Source organism: Mobula hypostoma, chromosome 2 (genome assembly GCF_963921235.1).
Source record: "Mobula hypostoma chromosome 2, sMobHyp1.1, whole genome shotgun sequence".
NCBI lineage: Eukaryota > Metazoa > Chordata > Chondrichthyes > Myliobatiformes > Myliobatidae > Mobula > Mobula hypostoma.
Window position 1 is genome coordinate 175,888,261 of NC_086098.1, and position 26,107 is coordinate 175,914,367.

The window sequence follows — 26,107 nt, forward strand, 5'->3', positions numbered from 1 at the left end:
ACCTACTCCAGTGTCAGCACATCCTTTCTAAGAAAAACTGCTCATAATACTCCAGGTGAGACCTCACCAGTGCCTTATAAAGCCTCAGCAATACATCCCTTGTTTTTATATTTCAGTTCTCTCGAAACAAATGCTAACATGGCGCTTGCCTTCCTCACCCCCAACTCAACCTACAAGTTAACCTTTAGGGAAGCCTGCATGAAGACTCCCAAGTCCCCTTGCACCCCAGATTTTTGAATTTTTTTCCTGGTTTAGAAATAGTCTATGCTTTTATTCTTTCTACCAAAGTGCATGATCACACACATTCCAACACTGTATTCCATCCGCCACTTTTTTGCCCATTCTCCTAATCTGTCCAAGTCTTCTATTGTATTAGTTATATTATGTCAAATTAAACACAGATGGCCTTTCGAATTTTGATTCAGCATGAATAATCAATAAACAGGAGCATGAAGACACCCAGTCAATGTTTTCAGAACCCTAAAATTCCCTATCTTAACTGAATTTTATAGGAGCACCGTTGAGAGCATCCTGACCAGTTATATCCCCATCTGGTTTGGGGGCAGCCGAGCAACAGACCACAAGTCCCTACAGACTGTGAGAATGGCAGAAAGGTTCATTGGGGGTCTCCTTACGATCCACTGGGGACGTTTATTAGGAACACTGCGTACGCAGGGCCCTTAGTATTATCAACGATCCTACTCATCCATCCAGCATCCTCTCTTTGGCTTTCTACCATCAGGCACTCCAATGCATAAAAACAAGAACGGTCAGGATGGGAAACAGTTTCTTCCCTCAGGCCTTTAGCAATACATCCCTGCCGCATCGTATTTGAAGTGTCACTGGTTAATCTGTTCTATACCTTACAATATTTAATTTATGCACTTTAGTTTGTTATTTACGTGTGATTCATCTGCTGATTTTATCCTTACTTTCCTAAGTTATTGCATGTTACATGTATTACTGTGCTTTGCGCCCTGGTCCAGAGAAACGTTGTCTCGTTTCACAGTGTACATGTATGTAGTTAAATGACAAACATGACTTGAGCTTCTTCCCCTCTGCCATCAGATTTCTGAATGGACAATGAACCCATGTACACTATCTCACTATTTTTGCACTTCTAGTTTAATTATAATTGTGTGCATATATATTTTTTCTCATTGTAATTTATTGATTTTTATTATTATTGCAGTCTACTGCTGCAGCAAAACAACAAATTTCATGACATACTGTATACTAATGATATTAAACCTGATTCTGATTCATACTACACTTCTTCAGAGAATAAAGTCACAGCAGGAAGATAACACAGCTGGCAAACCATCTTTTTTGAGGCTTTTTTTGTTGATCAGATGTTGCTGTATAAAAGGTGCAAAATGCTTATAATAAAGTCCACTCAACTCCTTGAACATAAGAACAAGGAGCAGGGGTAGGCCACCTGCCCTGTTGAACCTGCTCCTCCATTCAATAAGATCACCACTGATCTGACCATGGACTCTTCGCCACCTAACTGCCTTTTGCCCATAACCCTCAACTCCCCTACTATGCAAAAATCCATCTAACCTTGTCTTAAATATATCTACTGAGGTAGCCTCCACTGCTTCATTGGGCAGAGAATTCTACAGATTCACTACTTTTTGGGAAAAGCAATTCCTCCCTTATCTCCATCCGAAATTTACTGCCCCACATTTTGAGGCTATGTCCCCTAGTTCTATGCTAACCCAACAGTGAAGCTAATCTGCCATTCGTTCCAGATCTTAGCAACTATCCATATTGGTTCTGTTACTCTAATTTCCTTGCCTAACAAATATCCTTTAGTTTTAATGCTAAAATGGTCATGTACCATGCAACCTCGAGAGAAATTTTTTTGAAGGAAAAATTTCAATTTCCTGTCATCCTTTGTGCATAGAAGTGTTTCCTGACATCAGTCCAACATAACTTGGCTCTAGCTTCTAGGTTACACTCTTGCTCTGGACCCTTGTCAGGTTTCTCTGTCGACTCATGGTAGCTCATTTTGAAACAGCAGAGATGAGCAATCAGAGAATTGGTATAGGAGATGTGAACTTGATCAACAAATACAAACTCAGAGATATAAAATGATAAGAGGTACAGCTAGGGTAAGATTGCAGGAATCTTTTCACTTCAGCAGAGGTGAATAAAACTAGAGGACATAGATTTAAGGTAAGGGGCGAGAGATTACTTGTGGATCTGAGGGGGGCCTTTTAAACCAAAAGAGCAGTGGGTATCTGGTTGTACTGATTGTACGGTTGTACCAGGGTAGTGGTGGAAATAGAGTCCATTTAACAGTTGTCCAGCTGAGCACTGGAACTATCAGCACATTGAAGGAAGGGCCAATTGATGGAATATGGGATTAATATCTTCTCTATGTTAATATGGACGGGTGCCCACTGATCATCACGGATTGGTGGACTGAATGGGCTGTATCCATGCTGTATGACTCTATAACAATGCTGAACAAGAAGGACTAAGTCTGTACAGAGGATTGAAATTAAAGGCCACAGAATCATCAACAGTAAGATTCAACAAGATTAACTGGAGTAGACCTTATGGTCCTTTGAGTATGCTCCTCCGTTCAACAAGATCAAGGGTGACCTTCCACATCAATGCTATGTTCCCGCACTATCACCCTATCCCCCAATTCCCTTAATGCCAAAATATCTAAAACTTTGTTTTAAATTAACACAATACTGAGCTTCTCCTCAGCTTTAAATGGCTTATTACTAGTTCTCACGTTGTACCTGCTGGTTCTAGACATCAATCAGCAGAAACATCTTTCCTGCACCTAACCTTTAAGAACATCCACGGTAGCACAGTGGTTAGTGCCACGCTATAACAGTTCGGGGCGGAGTCCAGAGTTCAATTCCGGCGTCCTCTGTAAGAAAGTTTGTATGTTCTTCCTGTGTATGTATTGTTTTCCTCCTATAGACCAAAGACATACCTGATGGCAGGTTATTTGCTCAATGTAAATTGTCCTGTGATTAGGCTAGGATTAAATAGGTGGATTGCTGGGTGACACGGCTCACTGGGCCAGAAGGGCCTGTTCCGCGCTGCATCTCCAAATAAAATAAATAAAAACATTGTTTCTCACATCCTTCTAAACAACAAAAAGTACAGTTTCTTTCTACTCAGTCACTCCTTCGTACTGCAAACATGTCATCCTGGAACTAGACTGGTGATCCATCCATCCTGACGAAGTTAGTCCTGACGAAGGGACTCGGCCTGAAATGTCGACTGCACCTCTTCCTACACCTCAGCCTGCTGCGTTCACCAGCAACTTCGATGTGTGTTGGTGATCCATTGTTGCATTCCCTCTATACCAGTAGTTCCCAATCTGGGATTCATGGATCCTTCAGTTAATGGTAAGGCTCCATGCCATGAAAAAACGTTGGGAACCTCTGCTCTATGCCAAGGAGTCTAAAACTGTGCACAATACCACTGGTGTGATTTCCCCAATTTTCACAATTACAATAAGGCTTCCTTACTCTTCTAATCAAATTCCCTCATAATAAAAGCTTTCATAACATTTGTCCTCCTAATCACTTGCTTCACCTGTTAGTTTACCATCAGTTGGCAACAACTGCTAATTAGAGAATTGGTAACAAGTAAAATAAGCAAATACCGACCTAAGAAGATTAAGGCAACATCAAGTTCCTGGGACCATTTCCTTGTTTGCCTTTGCTCACATAGTCTCACCTGCAGGTGGCCCAAACTTTTCTCAGATACAGAACAACAAGGTGGTATGGTAACGCAGTGGTTAGCACAACGCTTTACAGTACCAGCAACCCAGGTTCAATTCCCACTGCAGTCAGTGAGGAACTTGTACATTTTCCCCATGTCCATGTGGGTTTTGTACGGGTGCTTTGGTTTCCTCCCTCAGTCCAAAGTCAGACCGGTTGATAGGTTAATTGGTCATTGTAAATTGTCCTGTGATTAGGCTAGGGTTAAATTGGGGGTCATTGGGCGGGCAGCTCGAAGTGCCAAGGGCCTATTCCATGGTGTATCTCAATAAATATATAAATTTTAGTTGTGTAAAAAAAGCTAATTTTAAGGAGGTTTATCATTTTCAAAATTACACACATTATGATTTGTGTAATTTTGTGATTTTATACCTTGGGAGTGACAGGGTTGTACGAGGGAATCCACTCTCTACCCCACACTATTTCTGTATCGCTGTATGCCCACCACTCAGAATCAGGTTTATTATCACTGGCATATGTCGTGAAATTTGTAACTTAGCAGCAGTTCAATGCAATACAAAATCTAGCAGAGAATAAAAAGTAAGAATAATGATAAAATTTTAAAAAAGTAAATAAACAAGTAAATCAATTACAGTATACATAGATTTAAAAAATGTGCAAAAACAGAAATACTGTATATAAAAAAAAAGTGAGGTAGTGTCCAAAGATTCAATGTCCATTTAGGAATCAGATGGCAGAGGGGAAGAAGCTGTTCCTGAATCGCTGAGTGTGTGCCTTCAGGCTTCTGGACCTCTTACCTGATGGTAACAGTGAGAAAAGGGCATGCCCTGGGTGCTGGAGGCCCTTAATAATGGATGCTGCCTTTCTGAGACACCGTTCCCTGAAGATGTCCTGGGTACTCTGTAGGCTAGTACCCAAGATGGAGCTGACTAGATTTACAACCTTCTGCAGCTTCTTTCGGTCCTGTGCAGTAGCCCCTCTATACCAGACAGTGATGCAGCCTGTCAGAATGCTCTCCATGGTACAACTATATAAGTGTTTGAGTGTATTTGTTGACATGCTGAATCTCTTCAAACTCCTAATAAAGTATAGCTGCAGTCTTGCCTTCTTTATAACTACATCGATATGTTGGGACCAGGTTAGATCCTCAGAGATCTTGACACCCAGGAATCTGAAACTGCTCACTCTCTCCACTTCTGATCCCTCTATGAGGATTGGTATGCGTTCCTTCATCTTGCCCTTCCTGAAGTCCACAATCTGCTCTTTCATCTTACTGACATTGAGTGCCAGGTTGTTGCTGCTGCATCATTCCACAAGTTGGTATATCTCACTCCTGTAGGCCCTCTCATCACCATCTGAGATTCTACCAACAATGACTGCATCATCAGCAAATTTGTAGACAGTATTTGAGCTATACCTAGCCATACAGTCATGTTTATATAGAAAGTAGAGCAGTGAGCTAAGCACACACCCTTGAGGTGCACCAGTGTTGATCCTCAGTGAGGAGGAGATGTAATCACCAATCCACGTAAATTGTGATCTTCTGGTTAGGAAGTTGAGGATCCAATTGCAGAGGGAGGTACAGAGGCCCAGGTTCTGCAACTTCTCAATCAGGATTGTGGGAATGATGATGTTAAATGCTGAGCTATAGTCGATGAACAGCATCCTGACGTAGGTGTTTGTGTTGTCCAGGTGGTCTGAATCCGTGTGGAGAGCCATTGAGATTGTGTCTGTCATTGATCTATTGTGGTGCTAGGCAAATTGTAACAGGTTCAGGTCCTTGCTGAGGCAGGAGTTCAGTCTAGTCATGACCAACCTCTCAAAGCATTTCATCACTGTCGATGTGAGTGCTACCGGATGATAGTCATTAAGGCAGCCCACATTATTCACCTTAGGCACTGGTATAATTGTTGCCTTTTTGAAGCAAGTGTGTGAACCTCCGCCCATAGCAGTGAGAGGTTGAAAATGTCCTTGAATACTCCCACCAGTTTATTGGCACAGGTTTTCAGACCCTTAACAGGTACTCCATGAGGACCTTCCGTCTTTCGAGGGTTCACTCTCTTTAAAGACAGCCTATCATCAGCCTCTGAGACAGAGATCACAGGGTCATCAGGTGCAGCAGGGATCTTCACAGCTGTAGTGTTCTCCCTTTCAAAGCCTACATAAAAGGCGTTGAGTTCATCTGGTAGTGAAGCATCGCTGCCATTCACGCTGTTGGGTTTCGTTTTGTAGGAAGCAATGTCTTGCAGACCCTGCCAGAGTTTCCGTACTTCCAATGTTGCCTCCAACCTCGTACAAAATTGTCTCTTTGCCCTTGAAATAGCCTTCCGCAAATCATAGCTAGTTTTCTGGTACAGGCCTGGGTTGCCAGACTTGAATGCCACAGATCTAGCCTTCAGCAGACAATGTACCTTCTGGTTCAGCCACAGCTTTTGATTTGGGAATGTACAGCAAGACTTTGTACGCACACACTCATCCACACAGGTTTTAATGAAGTCGGTAACAACTGCAGCATACTCATCCAAGTTCGAAGATGAATCCCTGAATAGAATCCAGTCCATCAATTCAAAGCAGTCCTTTTGTGCTTCTCTTGTCCAAACCTTCTTGGCCCTCACTGCTGGTGCTGCAGTCTTCAGCCTCTGCCTATACTCAGGGAGTAGAAGTACAGCTAGGTGATCAGACTTCCTGAAGTGAGGGCGTGGAATAGCACAGTAGGCATTCTTGATGGTGGTGTAGCAATGGTCCAGTGTGCTGTTTCCTCTGGTATTGCAAGTGATCTATTGATGGTAGTTGCTTAGTGATTTTTTTTCAGACTGGCCTGGTTAAAATCTCCTAAAACGATGGTGAAGGCGTTAGGGTGCACTGTTTTGTGCATGTTGTTTCCATTGCTCAGATTATCTAAAGCCTGCTTGACATTGGCCTGAGGTGGAATGTAAACTGCTACCAAAATGACCCAGAGAACTCTCATGGTAGGTAAAAAGGACGGCATTTTACTGCTAGATATTCCATGTCTGGTGAGCAGAATTGGGACAGCATATTTATATTTATGATATATTTGTGTACCAAGAAGAGTTGATCATGAGACATACTCCTCCACCTCTGCTTTTGAGAGACTCTATAGATCTATCCTGATGTTGTATAGTAAACCCGTTGATCTGAATCACTGCATCCGGTACAGAAGGAGTTAACCAGGATTCCCTGGAACAAAGGACACATGAGGTCCTAATGTCCCTCTGATTCAGCACCCTAGCTCTGAGATCAATTTTATTCACCAGAGACTACACATTTCCCAGCAAGGTAGTCGGTATAGGGAGTTTAAAAAACCCCATTTCTTTAAACGCACTTATAACCCCGCTCTACACCTGTGCTTCCTCCTAGGTATCCTACGTGGGCGTTTCCGACCACAATTGGTGTTGTTTCCGTCGGTCTTAAGCAGCAATACTTCATTTAAACATATTAAGACATCTTTGTTGACTGTACTGACCTTGGAAGCAGTTGTGCTTTTTAGCTGTATCAGGCTGAAATAGGAATACTTAATCATATCCATTGAGGGTACTGCTGCTACTTGAGTTGCACCTAGGCACTCCGGAACTGACTATCATCTCCTGCCCTTCCGTAGGAGGTTAAATTGAAGAGACCAATATCTTGGTTTTAAATATATGTACTGTAAATGACACATGGTATGAAGTAGAAAAAATTCTCATCTTGTAGGCATCCGCCAAAGCTTAAGCAAACAAATAAGGATTCAGCAATACTTAAGGAGAGGAGTTCCAGTCTGCGTGTTTAGACATACAACATCAGTTGCTGGTGTTTTTTTAATTATGCGAAGTCTTGGTCAAGCAAAACTTACAAGCCCTAACAATATTTGAAAATGAAAACTGCAACACCCAAGTTGAGCAGTAGATGCTTTGATCTGTAGAGATAGTAGTCAGAAATAAAGCAGGAGATAGCACAAGTGAAAATTGCAAGAGGGAATTGCACCATGGTAGAGAAAGAAGCAAAGTTAAAGTACAAACGTTTGTACATTTCATTAAAATACATACATGTCACTATATACAACCCTAAGATTCACTTTCTTGTGGGCATACTCAATAAATCTTTAGAATAATAACCTTAACAGAATCAATGAAAGACTACCCAATTAGGGTGTTCAACCAGACAGCATTAGACAACAAACTGCCCAAATACAAAAATAATAATTAATAAATGAGCAATAAAGATCGAGAACATGAGATGAAGAGTCCTTGAAAGTGAGGCCATTCGTTGTGGAAGCATTTCAGCAACGAGGCAAATTAAGTTGAGTGAAGTTTTGTCCCTTGGATCAAGAGCCTGATGGTTGAGGGTAATAACTGTTCCTCAACCTGGTAGTGAGAGTCCTGAGGATTTTGTACCACCTTCCCAATGGCAGCAGCAAGAAGGGAGCATGTCTTGGGTGGTGGGGTCCTTGATAATGGACACTGCTTTCCTGTCTCAGCGTTTTATGTAGATGTGCTCAATGGTTGGGAGGGCTTTACCTGTGATGGGCTGGATCATACCCACACTTGTTGTAGGATTTTCCATTCAGATGTGCAACATGGCAACTTAAAGTGTTGGACAGGACAAAGGATGCAAAGACGTTGATGTATCAGAGTCATCTAGTAACTAGAACAGAAATTTATCCAGGTATGAAGGAATGTAGATGTTCCCTGAGGTTAAAACAAGGTTCCCTGCATGCCTCCAAGAGCAAACGTAATAGATACAATTTCAAAGGACTAGAACTATTTCCAGCGTGTCTCGAGGACACACATTTCAAGAAAAGAAACAATTAATAGAGAGCTGAAGGGCAACTTTTTCTACACAGAGGATAGTGCATATACAGAATAAGCTTTGAGAGGAACCTGTAGAGTAGTGGTCACCAACCTTTTTAAACGCAAGATCCCCTACCTAGGCCTTAGTGAAAAGCAAGATCGACCTACTAAACCGCTTAGAGAAATAAACAGCTCAGATTGTACTTCCAACTTGAGGCCCTTTATTTGGGCTAATTGTATTTTAATTAAATAAAATGCTTTTGTCAAACTTTCAAATTAATTCAACCAAGAAAACACTGTAACTAGCATATCAAACAGGTCATAGCGGCATCGAGCTCATCCAATAATGCCTTGAATAAGCGGTGCTGAAGCACTTTTGCTCGAATCAAGTTTATCAGTTTGACCACCAGTGTCATTACATGAGAAAAGTCCATGACCTTCCCAGCCAAGGCCTGCTGATGAATCACACAGTGATAATTCAGGAAGTCGGGAAAATCAGGGTCATTATGGCACAGTACTATAAAACCAACGTGCACACCGCGCATTGCTGGGGCCCCATCTGTAGTAATTGCCACCAGTTTATGAATGGGGATGTAATTTTCACAGACATTTTTTTAAAACTCATTGTAAATATCCTCACCTCTCATTCTCTCCTTTAAGTGCAAAAGAGTGAGGAAGTCATTTATTGTAAAATCCTGGAAAGCCATTCTGATAAATACAACAAACTGAGCTGTTTGCATTACATCCAGGGATTCATCAAACAGTCGTGAAAAATACTCACAGGGTGACAAGTCCTTTAACACTTATCGATCCACGTCCTCTGAGTAGCATGTTTGCTGGGCCTTCAACCCCAATTTCAGCTCCTCAACTTTCCTGGTATTGGTAAACTGTTACTGAGACACTAGTATAAGTTTCAGGGGTACGCAAGCTAATGACACCGTCTTTGTTTCCCATTTCTTTTACATTTGGGGAATGTTGGAATTTGAAGGGGGAGAGGCGTTGTAATGTGAGCATTATAAAGATAAGTTAATACCAATTAGGACCATGGTAATATAGCAATACTCCCACTACGGAAAGCTGTTTGTAAAGAGAGATTGTTTCTGGGGTTGCGGGGTTTTCCTTCCGGTCTTTTCTGCCCGGTGCGCATTAGTGAAAACCTCTGTATGCGAATATCATATTACCGTCCTAGATAAAATTGTTCCTTTTGGGCATGAAGTTGTCGAGTGGTCCTTTTTCAAAGTAGAAGTTACTACATATTTGCATCAAAAAGTTTATCAGGCATAATGTATTTGTGTATTTCTTTTTTCTTTTTTTTTTCGGGATCTACTGGGAAAGTCTCAAAGATCGACCGGTTGGCAACCACTACTGTAGAGCCAGCTACAATAACAATGTTTAAAACAATTTGGACATGTACGTGGATAGAAAAGACCTTGAGGCCAAACACAGATCATTCTATTCTGTAGAACTGCGTGGTGTCCTTGTCAATATTTATCCCACAAAAACAAAACAATTTTCTTGTAAGCATTTAGCACATTGCTGTGGAAATTTGCTGAGGGGAATATGGATTTATGCTTCCTATATTACAGTTGTAGTATAAATGGTTTAAAGAGCTCTGAGATGCCTATGGAGGTAAGAATGGAAATGTAAGCCCTGCTTTGAGCTTTTAACTTGACACATTTCCAGCACCAATTGATTGCTTCACTTTTGGTCAATTGTCTTAGTTCCTTCCTCAGGCGTTCATTTCAAATACTCTGCACAATTTGTTCCATAAACATGATTATCTGGCAGCTTCTTCTAAATTTAACAGTCACTCAATTCCATTGGATGACAGTCAGTACCCTGAAGTCATTGAACATTGACTTCTTTTCCTACAATGTACCAAGATGGAATGCTTGAAGCAAATTACGGAGACAAAAAGTTCTCCTTAACTGACAAAAAGGATGCATTTGTTATCTTATTTCAGCAGAGCACTCACAACTTATATAATACTAACTGCAGGGGTGGGTAACCAAGTTTCAAGGATATTTGAAAATGCAATTACACTATTACCACTTGATTTTTTCAGATCATAGACCATTACAACACAGTACAGGCCCTGCAGCCCACAGTGCTGTGCCATTACAGAATGAACTTTGAGAGGAAGCTGTACAGCCAGCTACAATAACCTATTCCAAGATCAATTTAAACCTTCCCTCCATTTTTCTATCATCCGTGAATGTTTTTAATGTTCAATAGTCTGACAGCTTAGAACCAAATCAGAAAAGAACAATTTGCTGAAACACTTAAAATAAATTGTCTAATGGCTATAAATCATAAACATAAGATATTCTGCAGGTGCTGGAGATCCAGAGCAACCCTCATAAAATGCTGGAGAAACTTGACAGGGTCAGGCAATATCTACGCAGAGGAATAAAGAGTTGAGGTTTTGGGTCAAGTGGGGACGATCATTCCTGATAAAGGGTCCTCAGCTTGATATGTCAAATGGTCATTCCTCACTATAGATGCTGCCTGACCTGTTGAGTTCCTCCAGCATTTTGTTAGTTAGCTGGATGCATAAAAAGTTATTATTTCACTTGTGGACAAGTAGTCATAGTCATACTTTATTAATCCCGGGGGAAATTGGTTTTCGTTACAGTTGCTCCATAATAATAAAAAATAGTAATAGAACCATAAATAGTTAAATAGTAATATGTAAATTATGCCAGTAAATTATGAAATAAGTCCAGCACCAGCCTATTGGCTCAGGATGTCTGACCCTCCAAGGGAGGAGTTGTAAAGTTTGATGGCCACAGGCAGGAATGACTCCCTATGACGCTCTGTGCTGCATCTCGGTGGAATGAGTCTCTGGCTGAATGTACTCCTGTGCCCACCCAGTCCATTACGTAGTGGATGGGAGACATTGACCAAGATGGCATACAACTTAGACAGCATCCTCTTTTCAGACACCACCCTGAGGGAGTCCAGTTCCATCCCCACAACATCACTAGCCTTACGAATGAGTTTGTTGATTCTGTTGGTGTCTGCTACCTTCAGCCTGCTGCCCCAGCACAGAACAGCAAACATGATAGCACTGGCCACCACAGACTTGTAGAACATCCTCAGCATCGTCCGGCAGATGTTAAAGGACCTCAGTCTCCTCAGGGAATAGAAACAGCTCTGACCCTTCTTGTAGACAGACTCAGTGTTCTTTGACCAGTCCAGTTTATTGTCAATTCGTATCCCCAGGTATTTGTAATCCTCCACCATGTCCACATTGACCCCCTGGATGGAAACAGGGGTCACCGGTACCTTAGCTCTCCTCAGGTCTACCACCAGCTCCTTAGTCTTTTTCACATTAAGCTGCAGATAATTCTGCTCACACCATGTGACAAAGTTTCCAACCGTAGCCCTGTACTCAGCCTCATCTCCCTTGCTGATGCATCCAACTATGGCAGAGTCACCCGAAAACTTCTGAAGATGACAAGACTCTGTGCAGTAGTTGAAGTCTGAGGTGTAAATGGTGAAGAGAAAGGGAGACCAGACAGTCCCCTGTGGAGCCCCAGTGCTGCTGATCAGTCTGTCGGACACACAGTGTTGCAAGCACACGTACTGTGGTCTGCCAGTCAGGTAATCAAGAATCCATGATACCAGGGAAGCATCCACCTGCATCGCTGTCAGCTTCTCCCCCAGCAGAGCAGGGCGGATGGTGTTGAACATCACCAAAAGTAAAGACATTTGTTGGTACAGAGGTACTTAATGTTAATTTGATACTGTGGTGACCCACTTTCTACACAAGCGAACAGGCTCACGAAATAGTCCACGTGCGGGGAGAGACTTTTGTAATGCACCTCTGTTGTCATTTCCGCCCGGAGAGGGCTGGAAGGGAACTGCTTAAAAGCCAGTGCCGCGAAGTTTGAATAAACTAATCTCCAGTGCGACTTACAGACTGCGTGTTGTTATTTCTAGCTCTGTGTGTAGCACATCGCTACATCGGTGACCCCGATGGTCCAAACGGGATTTGGACCAAAGATGATCGACCCTTCTCCATCTGTTCACGCAGTTTCGCTAAAACTGCCAATTTTCTGGACGCTGTGACCACACGTGTGGTTTGACCAAGCAGAAGCCCAGTTCCAGATTCGGCAGATATCTTCGGATTCCACACGTTACTATTACGTGGTGAGCTCCTTTGACCAGGAGACAGTTGGACAGGTTGGGGATTTCATACAGTCACCCCCCGAAGAAGGCAAATATGCAGCATTCAAAGCGCTGCTCTTAGAGACCTTTGGCCTCTCACGGCGTGAGCGAGGTGCCCGCTTGCTGCACCTGGATGGCTTGGGAGACAGGCCGCCGTCAGCATTAATGAATGAGATGCTGGCCCTGGTTGAAGGACACAAGCCCTGCCTCATGTTTGTGCAGGCATCCCGAGAACAACTGTCCGAGGGCAAACATCTGCTGCTGGCCGACGCAGATTTCAGTGACCCCCGGAAAGTGGCGGCCCGGGCAGACGTGCTGTGGAAAGCCAAGAGGGAGAGCAGGGCGTCCGTCGGACAGATTACCAAGCCACGCGCCCAACAGCAGGCCAGACTAGGCATGGAAACGGAGCACATGCAACCCAGAGGAAGGAGTGAGGAGGCCAATGAACAGTGGTGTTTCTACCACCAGCGGTGAGGCACAGAAGCCCGCCGTTGTCGCCTGCCCTGCAAGTTCCCGGGAAACGACCAGGGCCAGCCGCCACTAATGGCTATGGCGGCTGGCCACCAGGACAGCCTCCTGTACGTTTGGGACAGTCGGGATGCCGCTTCTTGGTCAACACTGGAGCAGAGATCAGCGTCTTACCCCCGAAGGGGTATGACACCCACAACAGGGAGCCGGGACCCACCCTGAGGGCCGCAAACAACAGCACAATTTGGACCCACAGCACCCGCACAGTGCAGCTACATTTCGGCGCCAGCCGCTTCACGTGGGACTTCACACTGGCCGCAGTGGCCCAACCACTCCTGGGGGCGGACTTCTTGCGAGCTCGCAGCCTGCTGGTCGACTTGCAAGGGAAAAGACTGGTCCATGCCAAGACTTTCCAGACGTTCTCCCTGGGCGAAGCCAAGTTGCCGGCCCCACACCTGGACTCCATCATGCTGTCTGACAACGAATTCACCACAATCCTGGCAGACTTTCCATCGGTTCTGGCACCACAGTTCACAGCAGTCATGCCCAGACACGGAGTACAGCACCACATTCCGACCCAGGGACCACCCCTCCATGCCCGCGTACGAAGGCTCCCCTTGGACAAGCTCCGCCTGGTGAAGGAGGAGTTCAAGAGGATAGAGGAATTGGGGATCGTATGGCGGTCCGACAGCCCATGGGCCTCCCCCTTGCACCTGGTGCCCAAAGCAGCCAGGGTCTGGAAACCATGTGGCAACTACCACAGACTGAATGAGGCTACAACTCCAGACCACTACCCCATGCCGCACATACAGGACTTTGCAGCAAACCTGCATGGGGCAAGCATCTTTTCCAAAGTAGACCTCGTCCGGGGGTACCATCAAATTCCGGTACACCCTGAAGACATCCCCAAATCAGCACTCATCACCCTGTTCGGCCTGTTCAAGTTCCTCCGAATGCCATTTGGCCTGAAGAATGCCACACAGACGTTCCAGCGACTAATGGGACGCGGTGGGACGCGACCTGGACTTTGCGTTCATCTATTTGGACGACATCTTCATAGCCAGCAGTAGTCATCAGGAGCATCTGTCCCACCTCCGCCAGCTCTATGCCCGCCTGAGTGATTTCAGCCTCACAATCAACCCGGCCAAGTGTCAGTTCGGGCTCGACACCATCAACTTCCTGGGCCACAGGATTACCAAAGATGGGGCAACACCTCTGCCCGCCAAGGTAGACACGATCCGCCACTTCGTCCGGCCCAACACAGTCAAAGGCCTGCAGGGGTTCGTTGGTATGGTGAACTTCTACCACCGCTTCCTCCCCTCAGCAGCCTGTATCATGCACCCTTTGTTCACCCTGATGTCGGGTAAAGGCAAAGACATTACTTGGGATGAAGAGGCCGCAGCCGCTTTCGTTAAAGTCAGGGAAGCCTTGGCAGACGCCGCGATGCTGGTGCACCCCAGAACGGACGTTCCAACCGCCCTCACAGTGGACGCATCCAACACAGCTGTCAGTGGGGTGCTGGAGCAACTCATCGAGGGGCGCTGGCAACCCCTGGCGTTCTTCAGCAGGCACCTACGGTCACCCGAACTCAAGTACAGTGCCTTCGACCAGGAGCTGTTGGCACTATATCTGGCAATCCGGCATTTCAGGTACTTCTTAGAAGGCAGGCCGTTCACTGAGTTCACGGACCACAAACAGTTGACCTTTGCATTCACAAAGGTGTCCGATCCCTGGTCAGCCCGCCAGCAGCAACATCTGTCCTACATCTCCGAGTACATGACGGACATCCAGCATGTCTCGGGAAAGGACAACGTTGTGGCGGACGCACTCTCCAGACCAGCTATCCAGGCCCTGTCCCAGGGGGTGGACTATGCAGCACTGGCGGACGTGCAGCAGGCAGACGACGAGATGTCCAGTTACAGGACCGCAGTCTTGGGTTTGCAGCTACAAGACTTCCTCGTAGGCCCAGGTGAGAGGACCCTCCTGTGTGACGTGGCTACCGGCCAACCTCGCCCCATCGTCCTGGCAGCCTGGCGGCAGCGAGTTTCCAACTCCATACACGGCTTGGCGCACCCATCTATCAGGACAACCGCCCGGATGGTCTCCAGCAAGTTCATGTGGCACGGACTTCGCAGACAGTCAGTGAATGGGTCAAAACGTGCATGCAGTGCCAAACGGCCAAGGTGCAGCGGCACACCAAAGCCCCGCCGCAGCGGTTCGAACCCACCCGCCGGAGGTTCGACCACATTCATGTGGATATCGTGGGGCCCCTGCCAGTGTCGCGAGGAGCGCGGTACCTCCTAACTATGGTAGACCGGTTCACGAGATGGCCAGAGGTGGTCCCGCTCAACGACACCACCACCAATTCCTGCGCCCAAACACTGATTGCAACCTGGGTAGCACGCTCGGGATACCGGCCCACATTACCTCCGACAGAGGTGCCCAGTTCACCTCCAGCCTATGGTCAGCCGTGACCAGCCTGTTGGGAACACAATTACACCACACAACTGCCTACCAACCACAGTCGAACGGACTAGTGGAACGCTTCCACCGTCACTTAAAGTCAGCTCTCATGGCCCGCCTGAAAGGGCCTAACTGGGTGGACCAGCTTCCCTGGGTCCTGCTTGGAATCCGCACAGCACCCAAAGAGGATCTGCACACCTCGTTGGCCGAGCTGGTGTACAGCACATCCCTGGTCATCCCAGGAGAGTTCATACCAGCCTCAAGGGGGCAAGAGGAAGAACCCGCAGCAGTCCTGGACAGACTACGCGAAAGGCTCAGCAACCTGGCCCCCGTACCTATTTCACAACACGGACAGATCCCGACCTGCGTACCCAAAGACCAGCAGAACTCTAAGTTTGTATTCGTACGAAGGGGCGCACACCGGGCACCGCTACAGCAGCCATACGAGGGGCCGTTCAAGGTGATCAGTAACAACGGGTCCACGTACGTACTGGACATTGGGGGGAAAGAAGAGGTTTTCACGGTGGACCGACTCAAACCGGCCCATGTGGACTTGGCGCAGCCGGTCGAGGTTCAGGCACCGCGGCGCGGAGGCAGACCGCCCAAACAGAGACTGATCCAGACTGTGGACATTGGGGGGGGTGTATCGCCAGTTCGGGGGGGGGGGGGTTATGTGGTGACCCACTTTCTACACAAGCGAACCGGTTCACAAAATAGCCTGCGTGCGGGGAGAGACTTTTGTAATGCACCTCTGACGTCATTTCCGCCCAGAGAGGACTGGAAGGGAACTGCTTAAAAGCCAGTGCTGCGAAGTTTGAATAAACGAGTCTCGAGTGCAGCTTAAAGACTGCCTGTCGTTATTTCTAGCTCTGTGTGTAGCACATCGCTACAATACCCAGGTATTAGAAATAAAGAATAGAAGAGAACAAAAAGAGATAGATAAATTGCCCCCTTATCTTTTTCCTTAGCTTCATTTGAAACCAGTTAAAACACAATGAGCTTCTGACTCATTTAATTCTGTTATTTAAATAATTACTGCCAGTCAAATACATGAGTTTAATCCTTCAATTGTTCGTTCATTGTGTGCTGTGTCAGATGACATGAACGATCATTGTCTTTCCATGAGCCTGATTATCCTTGGCAATTTTTTCTGCAGAAGTGGTTTGCCATTGCCTTCTGCTGGGCAGTGTCTTTACAAGACAGGAGACCCCAGCCATTATCAATACTCTTCAGAGACTGTCTGTCTGGCATCAGTGGTCATATAACCAGGACTTGTGATATGCACCAGCTGCTCATACGAGTATCCACCACCTATTCCCATAACTTCACGGGACTCTGATCGGGGTAACTAAGCAGGTGCCATACCTTGACCAAGGGTGGCCTGCAGGCTAGCGGAGGGAAGGAGCACCTTACACCTCCTGTGGTAGAGATGCATCTTCACTCACCACCCACCTTCAACTATAGGATATACTGCAGAATTATTTGTATTGACCATGTGCCTTGATGCATATCAAACTAGACCAGTACTAGATGATATTAAGTGACATAAACTTTTTTTTAAAAGGAACATTAATGACAGATATATGATTAATAAAGCATTCACTACAATCTGGAGTTTGCTAATTGAACATTTTATCAAAAATTCACTTCTTTGATCTACAAAAACACCCGACAGGCTTTGAAAAAAATATTGTTGAATGCCAAGCCTGACAAATGATGTAATCAATCTGACATTTTTTGCATTGATTTTGGACTTAAAAATAATTTGGTTTTGCATTGTTCTGTTAACCCATTACACTTAAATGTTTGACTTGTAACCTGTTTGTATCCATTAGACATAGGAGCAGAATTAGGCCATATGGCCCTCAAGTCAACTCTGCCATTTCCACATGGCTGATTTATGATCCCCCCGATCCTCATTCTCCTGTCTTCAGATTCCCTACTAATCAAGAACCTATCAAACTCTACTTTAAACATTACCAATGACCCAGCCTCCATAGCCATCTGGGGCAAAGAATTAAACAGATTCACTACTCTAGCTTAAGAAATTCTTCCTTATCTGTTCTAAATGAACATCCTTCTATTCCAAGGCTGTTACTTCTGACCCAGATTCTCCCACTATGGGAAACATCCTCTCCACATCTGCTGTATCCAAGCCTTTCAATATTCAATAGATTTCAATGAGATCCTGCCTCATTCTTCTAAACTCCAGTGAGTACAGGCCCAGAGCTATCAAATGCTCCTAATACATTAACCCTTTAATTTCTTGAATCACTCTTGTGAACCTCCTCTGGACCCTGCCTAATGCATTTTTCTTTGATAAGAGCCCAAAACTGCTCACAATACACAAAGTGCAGTCTGACCAATGCCATATAAAGCCTATTACATTCTTGCTTTTATATTCTAGTCTTCTCCAAATGAATGCTAACATTGCATTTGCCTTCCTTATGACCAACTCAACTTGTAAGTTAACCTTTAGGGAAACCTGCATGAGGACTCCCAAGTCCCTTTATATTTCAGATTTTTTAATTTTCTCCATTTAGAAATTAGTCTATGCCTTTATCCCTTCTACCAAAGTGCCTGACACTGCACTTTTCCTGTACTATATTCCATCTGCCACTCCTGTGCACGTTCTCCCAATCCGTCTAAGCCTTCTGCTTTCTTAAAACTACCTGCCCCGCCACTTATCTTCACATCGTCCTCAAACCTGGCCACAAAGCCATCAATTCCATCATCCAAATCATTGATATTTAACATAAAAGCAGCAGTCCCAACACCAACCCCTGTGGAACACCACTAGTCACTTCCAGTCAGCCAGAAAAGGCACTGGCACCCTTTATTCCAACTCTTTGCCCCTGAAGTCAGCCAATCTTCTATCCATGTTAGTATCTTTCCGGTAGTACCATGGGCTCATATCTTGTTAAGCAACCTCAAGTGCAGCACCTTGTCAAAGACCGGCTGAGAATCCAAGTTAACAACATTCACTGATTCGCCTTTGTTTATTCCTCCTGTTATTTCCTCAAGAATTCCAATAGATTTGTCAGGCAAGATTTCCCCTTTCGGAAACCATGTTGATTTTGGCCTATTTTACCATGTGCCTCCAAGGATCCCAAAACCTTATCCTTAATAATGGACTCCAGCATCTTCCCAACCATTGAATTCAGGCTAACTGGCCTATAATTTCCTTTCTTCTGCACCCTTCCTTCTTAAAGGGTGCAGTGACATTTGCTATTTTCCAGTCCTCCATAATAATTTCAGAATCTAATCATTTTTGAAAGATCATTACTAATGCCTCCACAATCCCTTTAGCTACTTCTTTTCAGAACCCCATCTGGTCCAGATGACTTATCTACCTTCAGACCTCTCAGCTCCTCTCTCATGTCCTTTACTCCACCATAATGTGATTTTATCTCCTCTCTCTCAGGCAAGGTGAATTACATCATATTATGATCATTGTCTCCTAGGGGTTCCTTTACCTTAAACTCCCTAATCAAATCTGGTCAATTACGTAACACCCAATCCAGAATTGCCCTTCCCCTAGTGGACTCAACCACAAGCTGTTCTATAAAGCCATCTTCTAGGCATTCTACAAATTCCCTCTCTTGGGATCTAGCACCAATCTGATTTTCCCAATCTACCTGCATATTGAAATCCTCCATGACTATTGTAACATTGCCCTTTTTACATGCCTTTTCTAATTCCTGGTGTAATTTGTATCCCACATCCTGACTACTGTTTGGAGGCCTAAAATGTAACTCTTATCAAGGTCTTTTTTTACCCTAGCAGTTTCTTAATTCTACCCACAAGGATTCTATATCTTCCAGTCCTATGTCACCTCTTGCTAAGTATTTGATTTTGTTTTTTTTTTAAAAAAAACCAACAGAGGCATCCACCTCCTCTGCTTACCTGCCTGTCCTTTTGATACGTGATTCCTTGCATGTTCTTTTTTCAGCCACAACTCAGTAATGCCCACATCATACCTGCCAACCTCTAACTGCGCTACAAGATCACCATTTGGTGTCCCTGTGATCTGTCTCAAAGGGCGAAGTCAGAACATCTTTCAAGAAGGTGAACCCTCGCAAGGCATCAGGCACTGATAGTGTACCTAGTGAAGTTCTGAAAACCTGTGCCAACCAACTGGCAGGAATGGTCAAGGAAATCTTCAATCTCTCACTGCTGCGGTCGGAGGTTCTCACCTGCTTCCAAAGGGCGACAATCATACCAGTGCCCAAGAAGAGTAGGATTTGGCAATGACACAGCTATTGTTGGCAGAATTTCAGATTGTGGTGAGAAGGCGTACAGAAGTGAGAGAGATCAGCTGGTTGAATGGTGTTGCAGACCAAGAAATTAACTGTGGATTTCAGGGAGGGGAAGTCAAGGGAACACACTCCAGTCCTCATTGAGGGATCAGAAGTGAAAAGGGTGATCAGTTTCAAGTTCCTGGGTGACAACATCTCTGAGGATCAATCCTGGGCCCAACATATTGATGCAATTACAAAGAAGGCATGACATTCGGGGTTTAAAAAAGAATTGGCACATAACCAAAGACATTACAAATTTCTACAGATGTACCATGCAAAGTATTCTAACTGGCATCACCGTCTGGTATGGAGGGGCCACTGCAGAGTTTTCTGAGAATCAAATAAATAGATATAATTCTAGATTAGTGTTGGAATGGTCTCCCCAGTGTCCTTACAATACACCTATCTTAATAAGCCTCAACATCATGAAAACCCAAATTAGATTAGATTATTTTTACTTATTTAGAGACACACAATAATGGCCTTCCCTGCCCAACGAGCCACACCGCCCAATTACACCCGTGACTAATTAACTTAAACCGTACGTTGTTGGAACATGGGAGGAAACTGGAGCACCTGCAGGAAATCCATGGAGTCACGGAGAAAATGAACAATCTCCTTACAGACAGTGACAGAATCGAACACAGGACAGTGGTGCTGTAACAATGTTATGCTGACCTCTCTGCTACTGTGCCACTCAAATTATCTAGGCACTAATCACACAATTGCTAATGAAAGCACCCACTGCAAAATTGGCTGCTATGTATCATAAGTGGTATAAGTTACTGAACCTCAAAGTTTTTCATCGGCTGAAAGCTTGGGGATATCAAAGATGTAATATAATCACTCCAAATGTCTTCCTTCATCCTCAGTTCTGCCTAAGATCACAATTCATCATTTGCTCCTAAGGAAAATGCCAGCATCACAACACAAGTCTACTTCAATCCGTGTCATGCTGCACATATTGTGGCATCTGGCCAACTGATTGACCATACACATATCACAGTACTGATAATGACAATATGCTTTCTTACTTACAACAGTGCTACCTTAAGAGGAATATGATACATTTCTTTAGGAGTCCTGACAAGTGTGATGATATCTGAAGCATATTTCTTGAATTCAAATGCAAGCCGCTGTTTCCTAAACTGGGAAATAAAAATAAAAATTTAAAAAAATTAACGTCACACCTATAAATTAATTCTTCACATTCTACTTAAATTTCTTTACACTGCATTCTCCCCCTAACAGCACTCAGTAAACCTTGTCACTGCTTTACTGTACACAGGATTATAAAATACACAGACAGCAGCTTTTCTAACAAATCAAAAAGAAATGGGTTTTTATTTCTCCACTCATTCCCAAATTTTTCTGCTACTTGGTCTGAAGATTTTGATTCATATTGCCGACAATACTGGTATGCATATTATTTAAAAACTGGATATTGATATATTCAACAAGAACTAGCTTGAAATTATTTTAAAGTAAAAATGGTTTCAGCAGACCTGTAAACTTCTAGCTATCCTCCTTCCCTTCCCACCACCTTTATATTCTGGTATCTACTCCCATCCTTTTCAGTCCTGATGAAGGATTTTGGCCCGAAGCGTTGAATGCTTATTCATTTCCACGGATGCTGCCTGACTTGCTGAGTTCCCCCAGCATTTTGTGTGTGTTGTTTTGGATTTGCAGGAGCGACCTCTCTCTGAGAGAGAGCCTGTCTAAGATACCAAAAATTGGCCTATGGACTGCGGTTTCTGATGGACTCTAGATCAATATCTCTTTTGGGGCTTTGCTATTGCTTGCAAGGTGGGGAGGGGGGTTAGTGCTTTTGCTGGAGCAAATGAGGAGAGGGTGAGTGAGGAGGGAGGATGCTTTTGTTGCTGCTTGTGTGTGGGGGGGGCCTTGTGGTTCTGATGTTTCTGTTATTCATTCTTTGGGTTTTTTTCTGTTTCATGGATGTCTTGAAGAGTACGAATTTCAGTATACTATATACATTCTCTGCTATTAATTTGAGGCTCTGAACCTCTGCAGACTTTAAAAACAAGATAAATCTGCAGATGCTGGAAATCCAAGCAACACACACAATATGCTGGAGGAACTCAGCAGGCCAGCCAGCATCAATGGGAAAGAGAACAGTCGACGTTTCAGGCTGAGACCCTTCAGCAGGACTGGAAAAAAATAGATGAGGAGTCAGAGTTAGAAGATGTGGGCGAAGGGAGAGAGAAACACAAGGTGATAGGTGAAATGGGGGAGGGGTGAAGTAAAGAGCTGGAAAGTTGATAGGTGAAAGAGATACAGGGTTAGAGAAGGGGGAATCTAAATAGGAGAGGACAGAAGATCATGGTAGAAAGGGGAAGGAGCACCCAAGAGAGACGATGGGCAGGTATGGAGATAAGGTGAGAGAGGGAAAAGGGGCTGGGGAACGGTGAAGGGCTGGGATTGGCCATTACTGGAAATTAGAGAAATTGATGTTTATACCATCAGATTGGAGGCAACCCAGACAGAATACAAGGTGTGCCTCATCGCGACAGTAGAGGAGACCATGGATTGACATGTCGGAATGGGAAGTGGAATTAAAATGGGTGGCTACTGGGAGATTTGCTTTTTCTGGCTTATGGAACGTAGATGCTTGGTGGAGCAGTCTCCCAATCTACATCGGGTCACATCGATATACAGGAGGCCACATTGGGAACACCAGATACAGTAGATGACCCCAACAGACTCGCAGGTGAAGTGTCGCCTCACGTGGAAGGACTGTTTGGGACCCTGAATGGTAGTGAGGGAGGAGGTGAAGGGGCAGGCGTAACTCTTGTTCCGCTTGCAAGGATAAATACCAGGAGGCAGATCAGCAGGGAGGGACGAATGGACAAGGGAGTCGCAAAGGGAGCTGTCCTTGCAGAAGGCAGAAATTGGGGAAAGAAGGGAAAGATGTGCTTGGTGGTGGGATCCTGTTATGGATGGCGGAAGTTTCGGAGAATTATGTGCTGGACATGGAGGCTGGCAGGGTGGTAGATGAGGACAAGAGGAACCCTGTCTCTTGTGCTTAAGATTTGTAAACTGCTTTTGAAACTCTGAAAATTTAGGAGCATATTAAACCATTCAACCCATTGAGTCTGCTCCGCCATTTAATCATAACGGATCCATTTCCCTCTCAGCCCCAATTTTCTGCCTTCTCCCCGTATCCCTTCAAGACCTGACTAATCACAAATCTATCAACCTCTGCTTAAATATACCTAAGGACTTAACCTCCACAGCCACCTGTGGTAACGAATTCCACAGATTCACTATTCTCTGGCTAAAGAAACCTCAGCTCTGTTCTAAAAAGACAATCTTCTATCCTGAGGCTGTCCCCTCTGGTCTTAGACTTCCCCACCATAAGAAACATTCTCTCCACATCCACTCTATCGAGGCCTTACAACATGCAACAGGTTAAACCCTATTTCCGGCTCCTTCTCTGCTGCCTGCTAATTTTAAATCTCAAGATAATCATGAAGAAAAGATTGTTATCAGCCACTTTATAAGCCACAGGAGCAGAATTAGGTCATACGGCCCATAAAATCTGCTCTGCCATTCCATCATGGCTGATTTATTTTCCCTCTCAATATCATTCTCCTGCTTTCTTGCCATAACCTTACTAATCAAAAATCTATCATACTTTGCTTTATTTATGCACAATATCTTGGCCTCCACAGCCATCCGTGGCAATGAATTCAACCCCCTGGCTAAAGAAATATCACTTTTGTTCTAAAATGACATCCTTCTATTCTATGGCTGAGTCCTCTGGCCCTAGACTCAAAGTAACTTTCTGCCACCCAGCTGGGATAAGTCATAGTCATAGTCATACTTTATTGATCCCGGGGGAAATTGGTTTTCGTTACAGTTGCTCCATAATAATAAATAGTAATAAAACCATAAATAGTTAAATAATAATATGTAAATTATGCCAGTAAATTATGAAATAAGTCCAGGACAGCCTATTGGCTCAGGGTGTCTGACCCTCCAAGGGAGGAGTTGTAAAGTTTGATGGCCACAGGCAGGAATGACTTACTATGATGCTCTGAGTTGCATCTCGGTGGAATGAGTCTCTGGCTGAATGTACTCCTGCGCCCAACCAGTCCATTATGTAGTGGATGGGAGACATTGTCCAAGATGGCATACAACTTAGACAGCATCCTCTTTTCAGACACCACCGTGAGAGAGTCCAGTTCCATCCCCACAACATCACTAGCCTTACGAATGAGTTTGTTGATTCTGTTGGTGTCTGCTACCTTCAGCCTGCTGCCCCAGCACAGAACAGCAAACATGATAGCACTGGCCACCACAGACTTGTAGAACATCCTCAGCATCGTCCGGCAGATGTTAAAGGACCTCAGTCTCCTCAGGAAATAGGGACGGCTCTGACCCTTCTTGTAGACAGCCTCAGTGTTCTTTGACCAATCCAGTTCATTGTAAATTCGTATCCCCAGGTATTTGTAATCCTCCACCATGTCCACATTGACCCCCTGGATGGAAACAGGGGTCACCGGTACCTTAGCTCTCCTCAGGTCTACCACCAGCTCCTTAGTCTTTTTCACATTAAGCTGCAGATAATTCTGCTCACACCATGTGACAAAGTTTCCTACCGTAGCCCTGTACTCAGCCTCATCTCCCTTGCTGATGCATCCAACTATGGCAGAGTCACCCGAAAACTTCTGAAGATGACAAGACTCTGTGCAGTAGTTGAAGTCCGAGGTGTAAATGGTGAAGAGAAAGGGAGACAAGACAGTCCCCTGTGGAGCCCCAGTGTTGCTGATCACTCTGTCGGACACACAGTGTTGCAAGCACACGTACTGTGGTCTGCCAGTCAGGTAGTCAAGAATCCATGGTACCAGGGAAGCATCCATCTGCATCGCTGTCAGCTTCTCCCCCAGCAGAGCAGGGCGGATGGTGTTGAACGCACTGGAGAAGTCAAAAAACATGACCCTCACAGTGCTCGCTGGCTTGTCCAGGTGGGCGTAGACACGGTTCAGCAGGTAGACAATGGCATCCTCAACTCCTAGTCGGGGCTGGTAGGCGAACTGGAGGGGATCTAAGTGTGGCCTGACCATAGGCCGGAGCAGCTCCTGAAAAAGTCTCTCCAGGGTCTTCATGATGTGGGAGGTCAATGCCACCGGTCTGTAGTCATTGAGGCTGCTGGGGCGCGGCGTCTTCGGCACAGGGACGAGGCAGGACATCTTCCACAATACAGGAACCCTCCGGAGCCTCAGGCTCATGTTGAATACATGGCAAAGTACTCCACATAGCTGAGGGGCACAGACTTTGAGCACCCTGGTACTGACACCATCCGGTCCTGCAGCCTTGCTTGTGTTCAGACGTTTCAGCTGTCTTCTCACCTGTTCAGCTGTGAAGCCCACCGTGGTGGTTTTGTGTGAGGAAGGGATATAGTCATGAGTGCAGGGTGGGGGGACTGTGAGGAGGGGTAGGAGGGGAGAGTGGAATATGTGTTGGTTGGGGGCCGACAACAGATGGCTCATGTGGGGGATGGAGAGGGGCCACAATGTCAAATCTGTTAAAGAACAGGTTAAGTTCATTGGCCCTGTCCACACTGCCTTCAGCTCCTCTGTTGCTAGTTTGCCGGAACCCAGTGATGGTCCTCATCCCCCTCCAGACCTCTCTCATGTAAATATCACCTATTAAAAGTAGCTTTGCCAGGAAATGCATCTACCTGAATCAGCACTTTATAAACTAAACATAGAACCTGCTAGTTTGCAGCTAGCCGTACGATTATCCATTACTAACAACAGGACAAAGATTAAAAATGAAGAAAATAAAATTTTAATGACCTAATAAACCCATAGTTAGCCAGGTCCAAATTGTGAACTACAAACAAAAATGGGTCGTGGTGAACACCTATGATTTGCTTTTGCTAAAATTTGAAAAGGGAGTTTTTGACATATCTGGAATGAGTATGAATGGGAAAGGATTTATTGTTGGAGAGCCATCCACAAACAACTACTTTGGATTTCCAGCATCTGCAGACTTTCTTGTGTTTATAGTAGGTAAATGTTGGTTGTTAAAAGAGAAGCTTAAACGTTATAATAAATTAAGTACAATATTCTTACCACAACTTTATTGAAATCCTCAGCAACAAGATAGAGTGCAACTGCAGTTATAACATCCATTGCCTGCAAATACAAAATGGAGCTGGGATGTCAAA

General features: G+C 44.8%; 1 protein-coding gene across 2 annotated transcripts in view; it reads right to left on the reverse strand.

Annotated features, from left to right (window-relative positions):
- pigu (phosphatidylinositol glycan anchor biosynthesis, class U) overlaps window positions 1-26,107 on the reverse strand; it is a 66,155-nt gene that overhangs the window by 21,563 nt on the left and 18,485 nt on the right. For both annotated transcript variants that reach the window (XM_063041123.1, XM_063041122.1), the window contains exons 4-5: window positions 26,013-26,075; window positions 20,950-21,059 (exon numbers count right to left, since the gene is read on the reverse strand). In XM_063041123.1, the coding sequence (XP_062897193.1) occupies window positions 20,950-21,059; window positions 26,013-26,075 (173 nt within the window). The remainder of the gene's footprint in view (window positions 1-20,949; window positions 21,060-26,012; window positions 26,076-26,107) is intronic.